Below are 13254 nucleotides of genomic sequence, written 5' to 3'. Positions count from 1 at the left end.
TTTTCAGGGAATTGAATAGATTAGAGTATTCCATTTGCCTGTTGCAAAGTGTATTTTCATAGTTACAAAAGTATTTTCATAATTACAAATCATCCTTTTAATGTGTTGAATATTTCCATTTTTAAAATGAGACAATACTGGAGCTGTAACCAGTACTTCAGCTTCAGGATCACCAGTAAAGGGAAACAGTATCATGCTGCTCAGCTCTTCAGTTTGCATAGCAGGGAATCTTTGATATCCGTTTTTCTGTATTACTGGATTCTCATGCAGTTATTCAGGTACAGTGACCCCAAGGTGCTTTCCTGTGCAGTTGTTTAGTTACAGTGACTCCATGATGCTTTTCAGAATTATCTTCCCCAAAGTGTTAGCTTTGTCTTTTTGTTTTTAAGCATATAGTTTATTTTGGGTCACTTGGTACGCCAAGTACACAGTTAACTTTTTCTAGTGACCCACTTTATTATCTCATCAGTCTCTCAACTGAATGTTTTCAGTACTGTCTTGTCTTTCATATAATTAAAAATAGATTTCTCTTACATTGTTGTGCAGAGGGAAATAACTATAGGATACCATGGGCTGAAACTGTTCAAAACTAAATGTTGAGATACCGTTAGCTACCTTCAGCCTATGTAGTACATCGTGCTGATTCAGAGTCCAGCTAGTTTTTAAATTCGTTGTTGATGTGATTTAACAGTAATTTTAAGGAAGTCCATGGACATTATGTTTATCATTTAATTGTGAATCACTAGGTAACCTTCAGCCATGCTTATACATTTTTTTCCAAAAATACTAATTTGGTAAGGCCTCTTTTTCTTTACCTTGATGCTCTAATTCAACTATTTATTACCTTATAATAGATATATACCTTATAATACCTTATAATCTATTTCTTGTTGTTAACTTCTTAACAATAATTGCTTGTTATTGATTTTTCTTTTCAGAATATGGTGTATTACTCTTTTTCCTTCACAGCTTGTTACTGTTACTTGTTACTGTTCTTCCTTCTGGTTTTCAGACCCCTTTAAGATTTATTTTGTGGAGATAAAGCCCTCTTGTGTAGAAAACCTATGCCTATTAACAAGAGGCTTGCTTTTGTAGTTGTTTGTTGCAATTCCCCTTAGAAGTGATCTCTTGACAACTCAGGGATTCCAAGAATATGTTGAAAACTATGCCTTTGTGTATGCATGAGATTTTCCATGATTACTGAAACCCATGAAGAGCTCATTGAATTTGTGTATTGTCTTTTTCTGCTGCTTTTCAGTTCAATCAGATTTTCAGCTGTTACTAAGTGGTCAAAAAACATAAAGTTATTTAACTAGTTATCCAAAGATTCTGCCAGCATGTGAAGAAGTTCTCTGATGATGGAAAACTGGCTTTGCCATCTTTCAAGTTACCCCATCTGTTCCTTGGCTTTTGGAAACTGAAGTACTGCATGCTATTCAGTAGTTTGTTGATGGAACAATTCCTAGAGATAAATTGCTATAGCATCCATATCTGAAAGAAGCATTTAGTTTCATCAGTTATGTTTAGAACCACAGTGAGACCAAAGATTAAGGACACCTGACTTTTAAACTTTTCCAAATAGGATTGTTTGCATGTCAAATACTGCAATTCACTCTTGTACTTTATTTGTGAAATATATCTGATTCAGATTATTCACTTATCCTTTGATTATGCTGTATGTAACATTTCAGGGGGAAAAAAAAAGTAGATATAACCATCCTGTAGCAAAAACTTGCAACTTTAAACTAACATTTAAAGCCTAAGGTTAAGTGGCAGTGTAATTAAATTCAAAGTAACTTTTTTTTCTGTAGGTAGTAGTGAATTTGGAAAGGCCAAGTTAATAATTTTCGTGCTGGAGTTAGTATTTTATAAACTAATACTGTTCAGTCTACCATGAAGAATTTACTCTCTGTGCGAAGGGAAGCATGCTGAACTGTACATCCAATAAAGATTGAGAATTGAGGAAAATATAATTGAATTGTTGGAGACTGTAGCAGTGTTGAAGTCTATAGACTGAATTGGTTTGGAATATATCGGAAGGTTGTTCAGAGCACACAACGTGTTTTTCTAGCTAAATCTGTATTTCTGCTATAGCTTTTTCATTGCTGTAAAATAGGTAAATACACATGTACCTGTTGATAGGACTCCATAAATGTAATTCTTGGGATTTTTAAAAATCTTTATCTGAAACTACTTCAACTTCTCTTTCAACTTTGTATAAAGATATACTGAACTGATATTCCCTTTCTGTGGAAGACAAGTGTATGTACGCTGTCAAATAATTTATCTCTACAGTTCACTCAGAATTCTTATCCTCTGGTAGACCAAGTTGCAAGTGTACCCATATACACGTATTTAAATATAATTTATGTGATCCTGTACTCCCATCTGGAGTAAGGCAACTAATTTTCTTTAAAAGGAGACTGGGGGCTAACATGATGGTTTGTTTCAGGATTCACTCCAGACAGACAGTATGGCTGGAGGTAGACTTTGCTAGTAGTGTGTCCATCCTTCTGCTTCAGTAGTCCCCTGACACTACCATAACAAACCTTGTGTATTCAGGTATTTCTGCAAACCCTTATATTATGCCTCTGGATATGCAACTATATGCTGTAAAAGTTCTAATCTCCTGATCTGTATTATAGACATCGTGTTATTTCAGTCCCTTTGAACTAAAGAAACCAGACCCAAAATAGTGATGTCAAGGTGACCTGGACAGCTACTATGTGACGTAAAAACATGCAGGCTGCGCCTGGATGCCCTTATACAGCTTGGATGGATGAAGGTTCTGTGCTTCTGTAATTAAAACATCCATGTAAACGTATTGCAGTGCTGTAGAAATAATGGAGACTATGAATACTGTCAATTACATATTTTTTTTTCACTAAGCTTGTGCACGCTTCAAAATAATTTTAGAAACATGAGTTTCCATTTTTGACCAGTAGAGTTTTCAACTTTGGAAAGCTGAAAGTGCAGTAAAAAGGCTGTCATTCAGAAAGTCTGAACTATTTGCACATTCTACCTCTGGTACTTGTAGCACAAACTATGTGGTGTCAAAAATGTCTGGTTTCATCCAGAAGGTGTTTGGGTTTTTTTTTTTTTTTAATTAGAATAGGTTAAAAGCTGAAAATGCAGGAAGAAAATACGTAAGATAAAATGTAAGGAGTGGATATTATGAGTTTTATTTTAATGTTTCATTTAAAGCTGCCTATACAGGGAATTTGGTTTTGAATCCCATCCCTCTTTCTTCATGAGTAAAATACAGTGGAGGCCCAAAAATTTGCCATAGAATTTAAGTATATGCCTGGATTTTGGAGTACTTTTGAAAAAATGTTAACTGTTAGACTGTACTTAAGAATATTAAAACCTGGATAAAAGGTGTTGTGTAGTTACTACAAAACTAGTAACTAGAAATCTTTTTTTTTTTTTTTTTTTTTAAGAGCTCAATTACTAACTGTAGTTTGAATGGAGTATTATAGTAGTTTTGCTCCCAGCTTAGATTAATATACCTTTAGAAGTCATTTGAACTTGTCCCGCTGCTTAGTGGTCTACCTAATATAGATTCTCTCTTTTACCGCCCTACCCCTGCCGACCCTGCCCCAAGTAACTGTCATAATGTGTGCTACAATTCTTTTATCTTTGCATTCACTTAATCATAACGTGTTTATTCCAAAGAAAAATCCTGTGGTGTTTGCTTGGGGTTGTTTTTGTCTGTCTTACAGGATCTATTTGTTCATACTTGTATGTGAAATGTCTTTTAGTTGTAGTAATTGCAGAAATAATCGTGTCAGCTGCATCAGACTCTGAAAAACTTTTAAGATCTTTCCTTTCAGTACCTGTTGCTAGTGTGTACCTGCTCTATTTTCAACATTACCTTTGCATTTTAACTTCCAGTACATTCAGTGAGAAGCAAATCTGAAGAGGATAGCATGCTTGTTACAGTGATTAGCTGAGGAATCACAGCTTTGTTTTTTTTCTTTTGAACAGTAATGCTGCAGCCTTTTGACTATGACCCAAATGAAAAGAGTAAACACAAGTTTATGGTACAAACAACCTATGCACCACCAAATATTTCAGATATGGAGGCAGTGGTAAGTAACAATGGGGTAAAATTACTGTTGTATATTTTTTTTTTCCTTAAAAATTCAGGCTTAATTGGGTTTTGGAATTTACTTTTGGAGAAGAATTGAGTTTTCTGTGACAAGTATGACTTCCGTAAGTGATTCAGGGTTTTTAATATTAAATACAAGCTCAGTTCTTAGAACTTGCCTAGTGAACTGGTTGAATGGAAATAGTGCATCTAAGGTAAGGTCAGTTCACTGTTAAAATATGGGCGTGTTTTATCTTATATGCAGGTAATCTGAAGGGGACAAACAGATTGTATTTGAAGGAACCAAGAGTATATTTAAACAACAAGCCTGAAGCTGTATGAAATAGGTGCATTTGGTCTAAAAAGTGTCTTAAGTGGAATATTGAATGGGATTATAATAAATTAAAAAATTTGGAAGGCTAAGATACGTCTCTCTACAAGATATCAAGTGGTTAAACACAGCACAAATGATAGATTTATTTTCTGTTTTAACAGAACATATTGTAGATTCAGTTCTTAGGCAGAATCAATCTGATGAAAGAGCTAGAAAGAAGAGATTTAGGTTTATGCTTGTTAGTTCAGAAGTAAGGACACCCAATTCTGACATTACAAGCTGGCAGCAATGCGAAGGAAGCTTTCAGTTGTCAGAACATGTCCTTTAGGGTGTACCTGGGCTCCTATAAGCATGTATATTAAAGTGGAGGGGAATGATGCACAGGCTTCTGTCTCTAGAGGTTATTTTAAGGAATGCCTGAGTTTACGCAGGTACCTTCAATGTTCACTCATGGCAGAGGAGGAGAGCGGGAATAAAGGATAAAGATAAGGTTTTATAAATCACTGAAATCCACTAGACTTCTGCAAGTTTAGGCTTTGTCTCCTTACATGAAGGCAGAGACTACTGTAGCATCGCTCTTCACAGGAAACAGTGGAAAACCTTTTAGATTTTGTTATGCTTTTGAGACATGCAGCTACACAGTTAACATCTCTCTTCCTTGTTGGTCTCATTTACTTTTTCTTAATATGCTCTGATAGCTCTTGGATATCCATGGTAAATGAAGTGTAACTATTTGGTGATGATACAAAAATCCACTTTAGAAATACCTTTCAAATAACAGCTTTCTCAGTGTATTTGAGTATAGAATCCTGAGAAAGAGATTTTACAGAAAATTGGCAATTGTTATAAGTTACTGTAACAACTAATGCCACTGGAAAAAGAACATTAAAAAAAGGAGAAATGTTATGAGAAACCTGGATATTCTAGTCTGTAAGACCTGTAGTTCTAAGGTGACTTCAGAGGACCTACTGTTGGAAAAACTGCCACGGACTTCAGATCAGTCTCTGAGCCTAGAGATTTAAGGCAACCACATGAAGTGTATACTTTGAAAGTTGTTAGTTGAGCAGAGCCATTTAAATATGGTGATAACCATTAGAATTTAAAAATGTTTATGTACAGATAGCTTTCAAAAAATATCTAGGCCCAACTTGTAATGTATTATGCAATAAAAGGAGGAAGTGGTTAAAGAACTAAAGAAATTTACTCTTTAACTAAACGAAGAGTCACTAAAAGGAATCTTTTGTTTGAAATGGGGCCTTCCAAGAAAGGACATAAGGAGTATGTCTACCAAGAAGTGATAGGGCTAGAACATTGTTCTTAAGCTGACTCACATGCTGCTTATTCCTCATTGTGTGCTAAAGGAACCACTGTGTTGTCCCCTCTATCCCCTACAAACCTCTGGATTCATCCTTGCCTTCAATTTACTCATTTCCATTTCCAGACTTAATTTTAGCCATTTCTAGCTTTCATTATTTCGCAATAGTCAAAGTGAACAAAACCCCGTTGTTCAGAAGCAAGTCTGAAAATTGCAGCTAGGGTAAGGACAGTATTCGGCTATATAAGAGGCAAGTACTAAGAGCAAGCTTATGAAGTGTTCAGATGTTTGCATGAGTCTGGCATGTTAAGTAACTATATTAATTGTTGTCTTAGTGGAAAGAAGCAAAACCTGATGAGTTAATGGACTCCAAATTGAGATGTGTGTTTGAAATGCCCAACGAAAATGATAAACTGGTAAGTAAGAAAAGAGTAAGAAACTCATATACTGACTAGTAGGATCTCACGTGTGCATCTTATTTGGTTTGAATTTTTTTTAAACCTATTTGATTTGTTGCTTAAATGAATTGTAGGAATTTGTACTAAATTAAACAGACAGGAGGGGTGTTCAGTATGTAAGTTTTCAAGGATTCATGGCATTGTAGAACAGCCTAGGTTGAAAGGGACCTTGAAATGCCATGTTGTCCAGCATTTCATTGGGAAAGGAGCACCCTGTCCAGTTGCATCTTAAAAACCTCCAACAGTGGAGACTAGTGCCAAAAATTATTATCCTTGTGTTGTTTTTGTTATTCATTTGCTTAGCATTTTATTGCTGTCAGATTTAAAAAAAAAAAAAAAAAGGAGGCTCTTTAATACTGCATACAGTGAAAAGTGAATTGCATCATTTACTTTTTAAAGTATTAACTGCTTTTCAGTTTTAGAAATTCTGTTTCTAATTTAACTGAAATAGAAAAGGAAGTTGTGATTAGAAATTAATACATACTTTGGGAATCCTAAATGCATTTTTTTTTAAGGTAGTGGTAAAGACAGATATTCAGACAAAAAAAAACCAACCCTGTTACCTCTTTCATACTCTTGCCTTCAGTATGATGGTTTTGATGGTGGTTTGTTGGTGGGTTTTTTTTTGTTTTTTTTTTTTTTTTTTCTAGTAAAGGATAATTTATGAGATGCAGCCTTTCATTCAGGTGTAAGCTGCCTAAGTGTGTGTTAAATGCTAAAACTGTAAAGGTTAAGCATTTATTATCAAGGCACTTATTCGGCTACTTTCTGTGTTTTTTACCTTCTCGTTAAATTACATCTTGGATATTAGAAAAATTATATTTGTTTTTAACTTTATTAAATGTATAATGTAGTGAAAGAAATGTAGTGGATTATACAAAACTACCTCCTTCTGTACTTCCTTTAATGTGGTATCTTCATAGTATTGACTGTACATGATAGTTGTGTAGCAGTGTAGGGCTGCAAAACCCGGCTTTAGCAGTTTATATAGTCAATCCCTTAAACCTGGCAATGAGAAATCTGCCAAGTCCTGAGGGTAAGCCTCACCTGCCACCTCAGGATATACCTGTGCCAGGACACAAGTATTTCTCTCCAGTCACCAACAACTTTCTTCAGATGCCTACCAGTCACAGCCAGAAGATTGACATGAAGAAACCAGTCAATGAGGTCAAACAGCAGGAGGTGGTTTGTTCCAGGCAGATAAGACTTAGGTCTCTTGTGAAGTTTCGGTGCTACTAAAGGAAGTCAGTTCAGTTAGCAAACCAATTTAAAAAGTAACAGATCTCTATCTTCTTACTCATGATATAAATATGTTGGTCTTTAAAATCCAGTTAGGAGTGCCTGTTGGAGTAGCAGGATCTGACTCTTAGGCTATCTAAAGGCTACATTGCAAAAAACGTGACATGCGGGTAGATGCTGTAGATGAAATAACTGCATAACTAAAAACAATTCTTGCATCATCTGTTTAGTTGCTTTGTGATTACATAGATGTGTTTATCTTTTAATAGATTTTTCTGTTATATTTAGTACTTATCTTGGATAACTTTGGTTATTCATGCAGTATGGTGGTGGTCTAAATGACATAGCTGTGTAGCCAAGCAAGTAGGCATACAGAAGCCTGAATCTTAGTAGGAGCTGTTTCTGGGTCTATTGCCACATGAATGCTGTGTTTTTACAAATGGTAATCTGGGCTATACAGTTGAAACCATTGTATTATTAATGTCTACTGAAGATCATTGTATATTTTGAGCAGAGCTGTGGCAACTGGATTTAAATTTTATTTTTTATTTTCTCACAGCTTTTTATGTGACTTCACTTGTATTCAAAATTAGTAGTGAGCATTTTGGAGATGCTGTGAGACTTTAATTCCATGTTTGTGCAATAATTTATTTTCCTTCAGTCAAAGGTGCTATAAGTACAAAATATTTTTGCTGTACATACTTCATAGTAGTTGGTGACACAACCTGTTTTCTTTTAGCTTTGTTTTGTTTCTTACTATTGCAGGATTACTTTCTTACTTTTACTTTTTTTCTCTCAAGCTCAAATGCCGTTTGGTGTATTTTATGCCATCTTTTGAAAGCCTGCTTTGTCAGTGTCAAGCAGCTAAAGTATTAATTTTTGTCTCAGTAGCATGTAGTACCAAATGTAAACAAGTGCAGTCTTTTCTTGCTTTTTAATATTTGAGCTAATCTGAATTGACATGATAACAGAAGTATTTGTTCAGATTACTGTAAATATAAACTTAATTGAACTATATTAGTAGCTGGATTCTTTCAATTTTAAGCTGTGGATAATTTTTCTCTATGAAAGTAAAATTTTCACGTCATTCCCAATATTTGTAGAATGATATAGATGCAAGCAAGCCTGCACCAGTACTGAATACATCTAAGCAGGATGGACCGATGCCAAAATCACATAGTGTTTCACTTAATGATACTGAAACAAGGAAGCTAGTGGAGGAGTGCAAAAGACTTCAAGCGGAGATTATGAAGCTGACGGATGAAAATCGACACCTGAGAGTAAGTTCTGCTTCCGTGTTTATATTGAAGTGGCTTCACTCCTCTTGACTGAAAGGTCTGATTTGTAATTAGGCCAATAAATGTGTATTCCAGAAATTAGGTGCAGCTGCTAGAATGTCAGGATTGATTTGTAATACGATTTTACTGTCCTGTATATACTGTATATTTTAAACTCCTCAGTGTTGGAGACTTTGTGATTGTCATGGATGAGATACTGAAGCTACATAAATTCCTTCTTAAATGAAATGGTGCTGTTTAATATGTTATTAGTTAATTTAAGGCTAAATCAGAGATACTGAAGTAGTAGCTGTTAATAAAAGTGCATTATGATTAATTCTTAAGAATGAGTAAATGAAATCCAAAGTAGTAACATCCTGTATCACAGATTGTTAGTGAACAAGAACAATTGTTTGGCTAGAGAAGGTAAGCAACCACTGCTTTCCAGTACCTTTGTATAAAGGGGGCATTTCAGTAACCTGCAACTGGTCAATATGTGACTTTATGTGACTTTTCTATATATTTGCTTTTGAGTATCTCGCAGTTCCATTGGCCATGGTAGCCTTTTAAAGAATCATGAAGTAATGAAGTTTCCACACCCGTAATTCTGGTGACGCTGGAACATTTGGAGAAACACTACACAAAGCAGATGTTTCTCCTTAACAATAAGGAATTACTGGTATTTAATTGTGACACATAGTAACTAAAAGCAGGATTTTTCATTGTGCCTAGAAAGAATTTCAGAATCTTTCTTATCTCTTTCTGGAGAGAGACAAGTAGATTACCTGTCCTTGTTTGAAATGTTATGGTTTGCTCTGTTCGTATTTTAGATTTTAGTGTGATGTAATGTTGTTTTTATTTTTTTAAACTTTATTTAAATGTTCACCATTAAATTCGGCGTATGAGTTAGGTTTTTACAATTGTAAGGAAGATGTGTTCATAATTTTTTTTCCATCTGTGTTTTTTTTTCTCCCTCAGGATGAAGGCTTGAGGCTCAGAAAGGTAGCGCACTCGGATAAATCTGGATCACCCACAGCTTTGGCCCTCAGAGATAATGGCTCTAATTCTCTCCCTTCACTTCTTGTTGTAATTGCAGCCATTTTCATTGGATTCTTTCTAGGGAAGTTCATCTTGTAGAAAGAATGAGTGAGAGAAGCATGCAAAATGCAGCTTCCTTTTTCTTTCTTTCTTTTTTTTTTTTTTCTTGGCCAGAAAAAGATTTGTTTACCTACCACTTCATTGGTAGTATGGCCCAAGTGGCCATTTTTGTGTACAGCATCATAACAGGCTTTGCCTTTAATGATCTCGCACGGTTAGAAAACACAATCTAAAAAGACAAACTGTTCAGCTACTGGACAAAATTGTACATTAAGTCATCAATAGCAGGTGTCAGTTGCACAGTCAGTCCTTTATGAAAATTCATAAATAAAGAATTGTTCTTTCTTTCTGTGGTTTTAATAAGAGTTCAAAAATTGTTCAGAGTCTTGTAAATGTTATTTTAATAATCCTTTAAAATTTTATCTGTTGCTATTACCTCTTGAAAAATGATTTATTAGGTTGCTAATCCCACTCATTCAGGAATATGACAAGAGGTATTCTGGGGGAAATGGTGCCTCTTACTGTGTAAATTTTCTCCTTACCTTACGTTGCTAATATCATGGCAGAATTTCTTTCTTATCCGTTGTGAGGCATTGTTGAGAGTTCTTCATCCTTACAATCCTGTCCCATAATATTTAACATTACAAAAGAAATAAAATTGTTAACAGATTTTTTCTGCTGGGTAGCCTGTTTGTGTGTGTCGTACTTTTAGAAGGGATTCCTAACAAATTCATTGTTCATGGTAATTTGCTACTTGTAACAAATGGCTATTTTTGAAGTTTATTTGCATAAGTCTCTGGCTTAGACTGTTGTAATTGAAGCTTTGGAGGAAAAAAAAGCTTCCATTTGCTTAAAAAAATTAACTGTTTTCTGGCTGCTTTCAACTACAGAGAGAATGGTTGTCAAACTTGTTTTGGGACAGAATAATTTGGATATCCAGCAGGCACAAATACCAGACATGAATGTTTTCAATATATTAACAGTTTGCTTGGATTGTGCAAGAGTGTAATAATCAACCTTCTGTTCCATCTTTGGATCTTCTGGGTGTCTTCCAGGAGTCAACATTATTCTCTGATTTCATAAAGGTACTTAGTTCACATATATTAACTTACTTGGTTTGTAATTCTGTTTTAGCAGCTATTAAAAAATGCAGTTTGAGTGATTTGGACACCCATAATGAATTCCACGATGCAGAAGAGTTGAAGTTTGCTGAGTGAGCCTCAATTGCTCACCTTTTGAAAATGAAAATAATTTTTATGTAACTCTTGGCAGATCTACCTGTGTTAACCATGTATAGCTAAGTTTTAAAGAATACATTTTTGGGGGTCTAAAATGCTTCCCTGCACTTAATCTTATATCTTGCCTCATCTCTGAATATGTCATAAAACCAAACAATAGTATTGGAACAAAATATTATCTGTACTTCTGACTAAGCATAATCCAATACAGGGAATTACTTGTAAACTGAAAAATTGCAGAAGGGGTATACTCCTGTAAGCAAAATTGTGTATGCTCTTGGACAGCTTGACTTGATGTGGTGCAGCTAAGTGTGTTAGACCTTGGTATATGGACACCTTATGTAGCTGAGAAAAATGTTCTAGAGAAGATGTACGTTATCTTGGTTGCCTTTGATTTCTAGTGGGTTTTTTTTGGTTTTGGTTTTTTTTTTTTTTTTTTTTTTTTTTTTTTAAGAAAACTATAATTACATCATGTTCTGTCATTGCTCTCTGTGATAAACTTTTTTATAAAATCTTGCATTTGTGCAAGGAAGATGATGAAGAAAATGCAAATACTGCTTATCTTTTCACTTAAGCATGCAAGCACAGATGTTTCCAATTACTTGTTCCAGTGTCCGCATTCAAGTCTCCTTCCAGTGACTGGAAAAACTATGTTAAGGTCTTGATTATTTTGGTTCCGCTGGTTCAGAATGGTGTAACTTTCCTGATGATTTTTTTTTCTCTCTCTAACAGAACATTGCCGCATCAAATTTTCAAGGCCTGTTCCAAACTGATTATGTGGAAAATAACAGAAGCAATAGTGTGCAGGATGTAGTTTGCTTCAGACAGAGCAGTCACTCCTGCGTTGAAGGGGGGGGGGGGGGAAGCCCCTGGAAGATCTTAAAATGTTTACAGCATAGTGTATGGAGGTTTTCAAGGGTAGCTAGCAGTTTCAGGACTTTAGAGTAGAAAAAGGAGTCATTGCTCAATGCAGCTGACTCAGATTTTGGTGTCTGGCAGCAGAAATAAGGTAAAAATACTGGTGAAATAACTTTTCGTAAACAACAAACAGGGAGTGGTAAAACTTGGTCACGGTTTAAGTAATGTCTTCAAAGTAAAAGTGTGCAGTGGTCTTGTAACCAGTGTACTTACTAATGGTATAAGGAGACTGTCTTGGTTTCCAGTAATCCCTTCATAGCTGTATATAAAATGTAATGCTAAAACTATTTTGCTCTCAGGAGTCACTTTGGATGAGGTCAACTGTATTCAGTGAATTATGTAATATGGATTAAATTGTTTGTCTTTGTTCTTGAAATGGTTAGAACTTCTTGCTTTGTCTGCCTGCTTACTTGTGTATGTAAGCATGGGGAAGTACAGTCTCTCCACTGTTCCTAGTGATACGATCAGACGATGATGCCCATAAAGTTGTGTGAGGCTACATGCATAACTGCAGAGAAATATGTGTTGCAGGTTGCTCTTCTGATTTCTCAAAAGAGCGAGACGGAACAAGTATACAGTATCAAAGTAGTATTTTAAGTTTTTATGAATATAGCACTTTAAAAAAGGGTAGTATGATGGTTCTGGGGGAAAAAAAAAAACCTAGTTAAATATAACATAAAGCTTCTGTAATAATTCTGGGCACCAAATTTAACTCACTTTAAATATATATATATATATATATGAAGTTCATTTAAGAAAAAGTTATTTGTATGAATGCACAAGTTATTTGTGCACTTCTACTCATTCTGTAAAAGCTGTTGACAAACACTGTTGCCCAGGCTTGCATGTTTCTGCTGCTATGATTGAAGCCAATTTACATGTAAGAAGCAACCAAACACTAGCTTTGAAACTTCATTATCCTCTTGGGTGGAGGGAGGAGGTGGAAGGTGACATTTTGCCAAAGGGGAAAAGACAAAGTCAATAAGCAAAACTTATCTTTCAGGCCTTCTTCAAAGATATTAAAAGTTGAAGTGTTAATAAACCATTAAAAATGTAGTAGTGTCCTTTTCATTTTGGAAGTTCTCCCTCACTATGTATGTTCTGTAGACTGCTGATACTGAATAGGTGTATCTAGTCCACTTCACAGGCGGTGTGACTGCCTTGCTTCTAGGTACTGCTAGTAAATACAATTAAGCTGCCTTGGATGAAGTGTTGGGAGTGAAGAGCAGGCTGCTGAATCCAGGCAATACTGAGGATGCTAATGGTTTGTCAGATTTATAATAGTCA

General features: G+C 35.2%; 1 protein-coding gene across 1 annotated transcript in view; it reads left to right on the top strand.

The window, feature by feature from the left end:
• VAPA (VAMP associated protein A) overlaps positions 1-13023 on the top strand; it is a 39485-nt gene extending 26462 nt beyond the window's left edge. The window contains exons 3-6 of the mRNA XM_086740618.1: positions 3988-4091; positions 6075-6155; positions 8540-8716; positions 9692-13023. Coding sequence (XP_086596744.1) covers positions 3988-4091; positions 6075-6155; positions 8540-8716; positions 9692-9850 — 521 coding nt within the window. The 3' untranslated portion in view covers positions 9851-13023. The remainder of the gene's footprint in view (positions 1-3987; positions 4092-6074; positions 6156-8539; positions 8717-9691) is intronic.
• Positions 13024-13254: the final 231 nt, after the last annotated feature.

The sequence above is a fragment of the Chlamydotis macqueenii genome, chromosome 2, assembly GCF_036417535.1.
Source record: "Chlamydotis macqueenii isolate bChlMac1 chromosome 2, bChlMac1.mat, whole genome shotgun sequence".
In the NCBI taxonomy this organism is placed as follows: Eukaryota; Metazoa; Chordata; class Aves; order Otidiformes; family Otididae; genus Chlamydotis; species Chlamydotis macqueenii.
The sequence above is the reverse complement of the archived record's forward strand: the minus strand, read 5'-3'. Positions and strand labels throughout refer to the sequence as shown.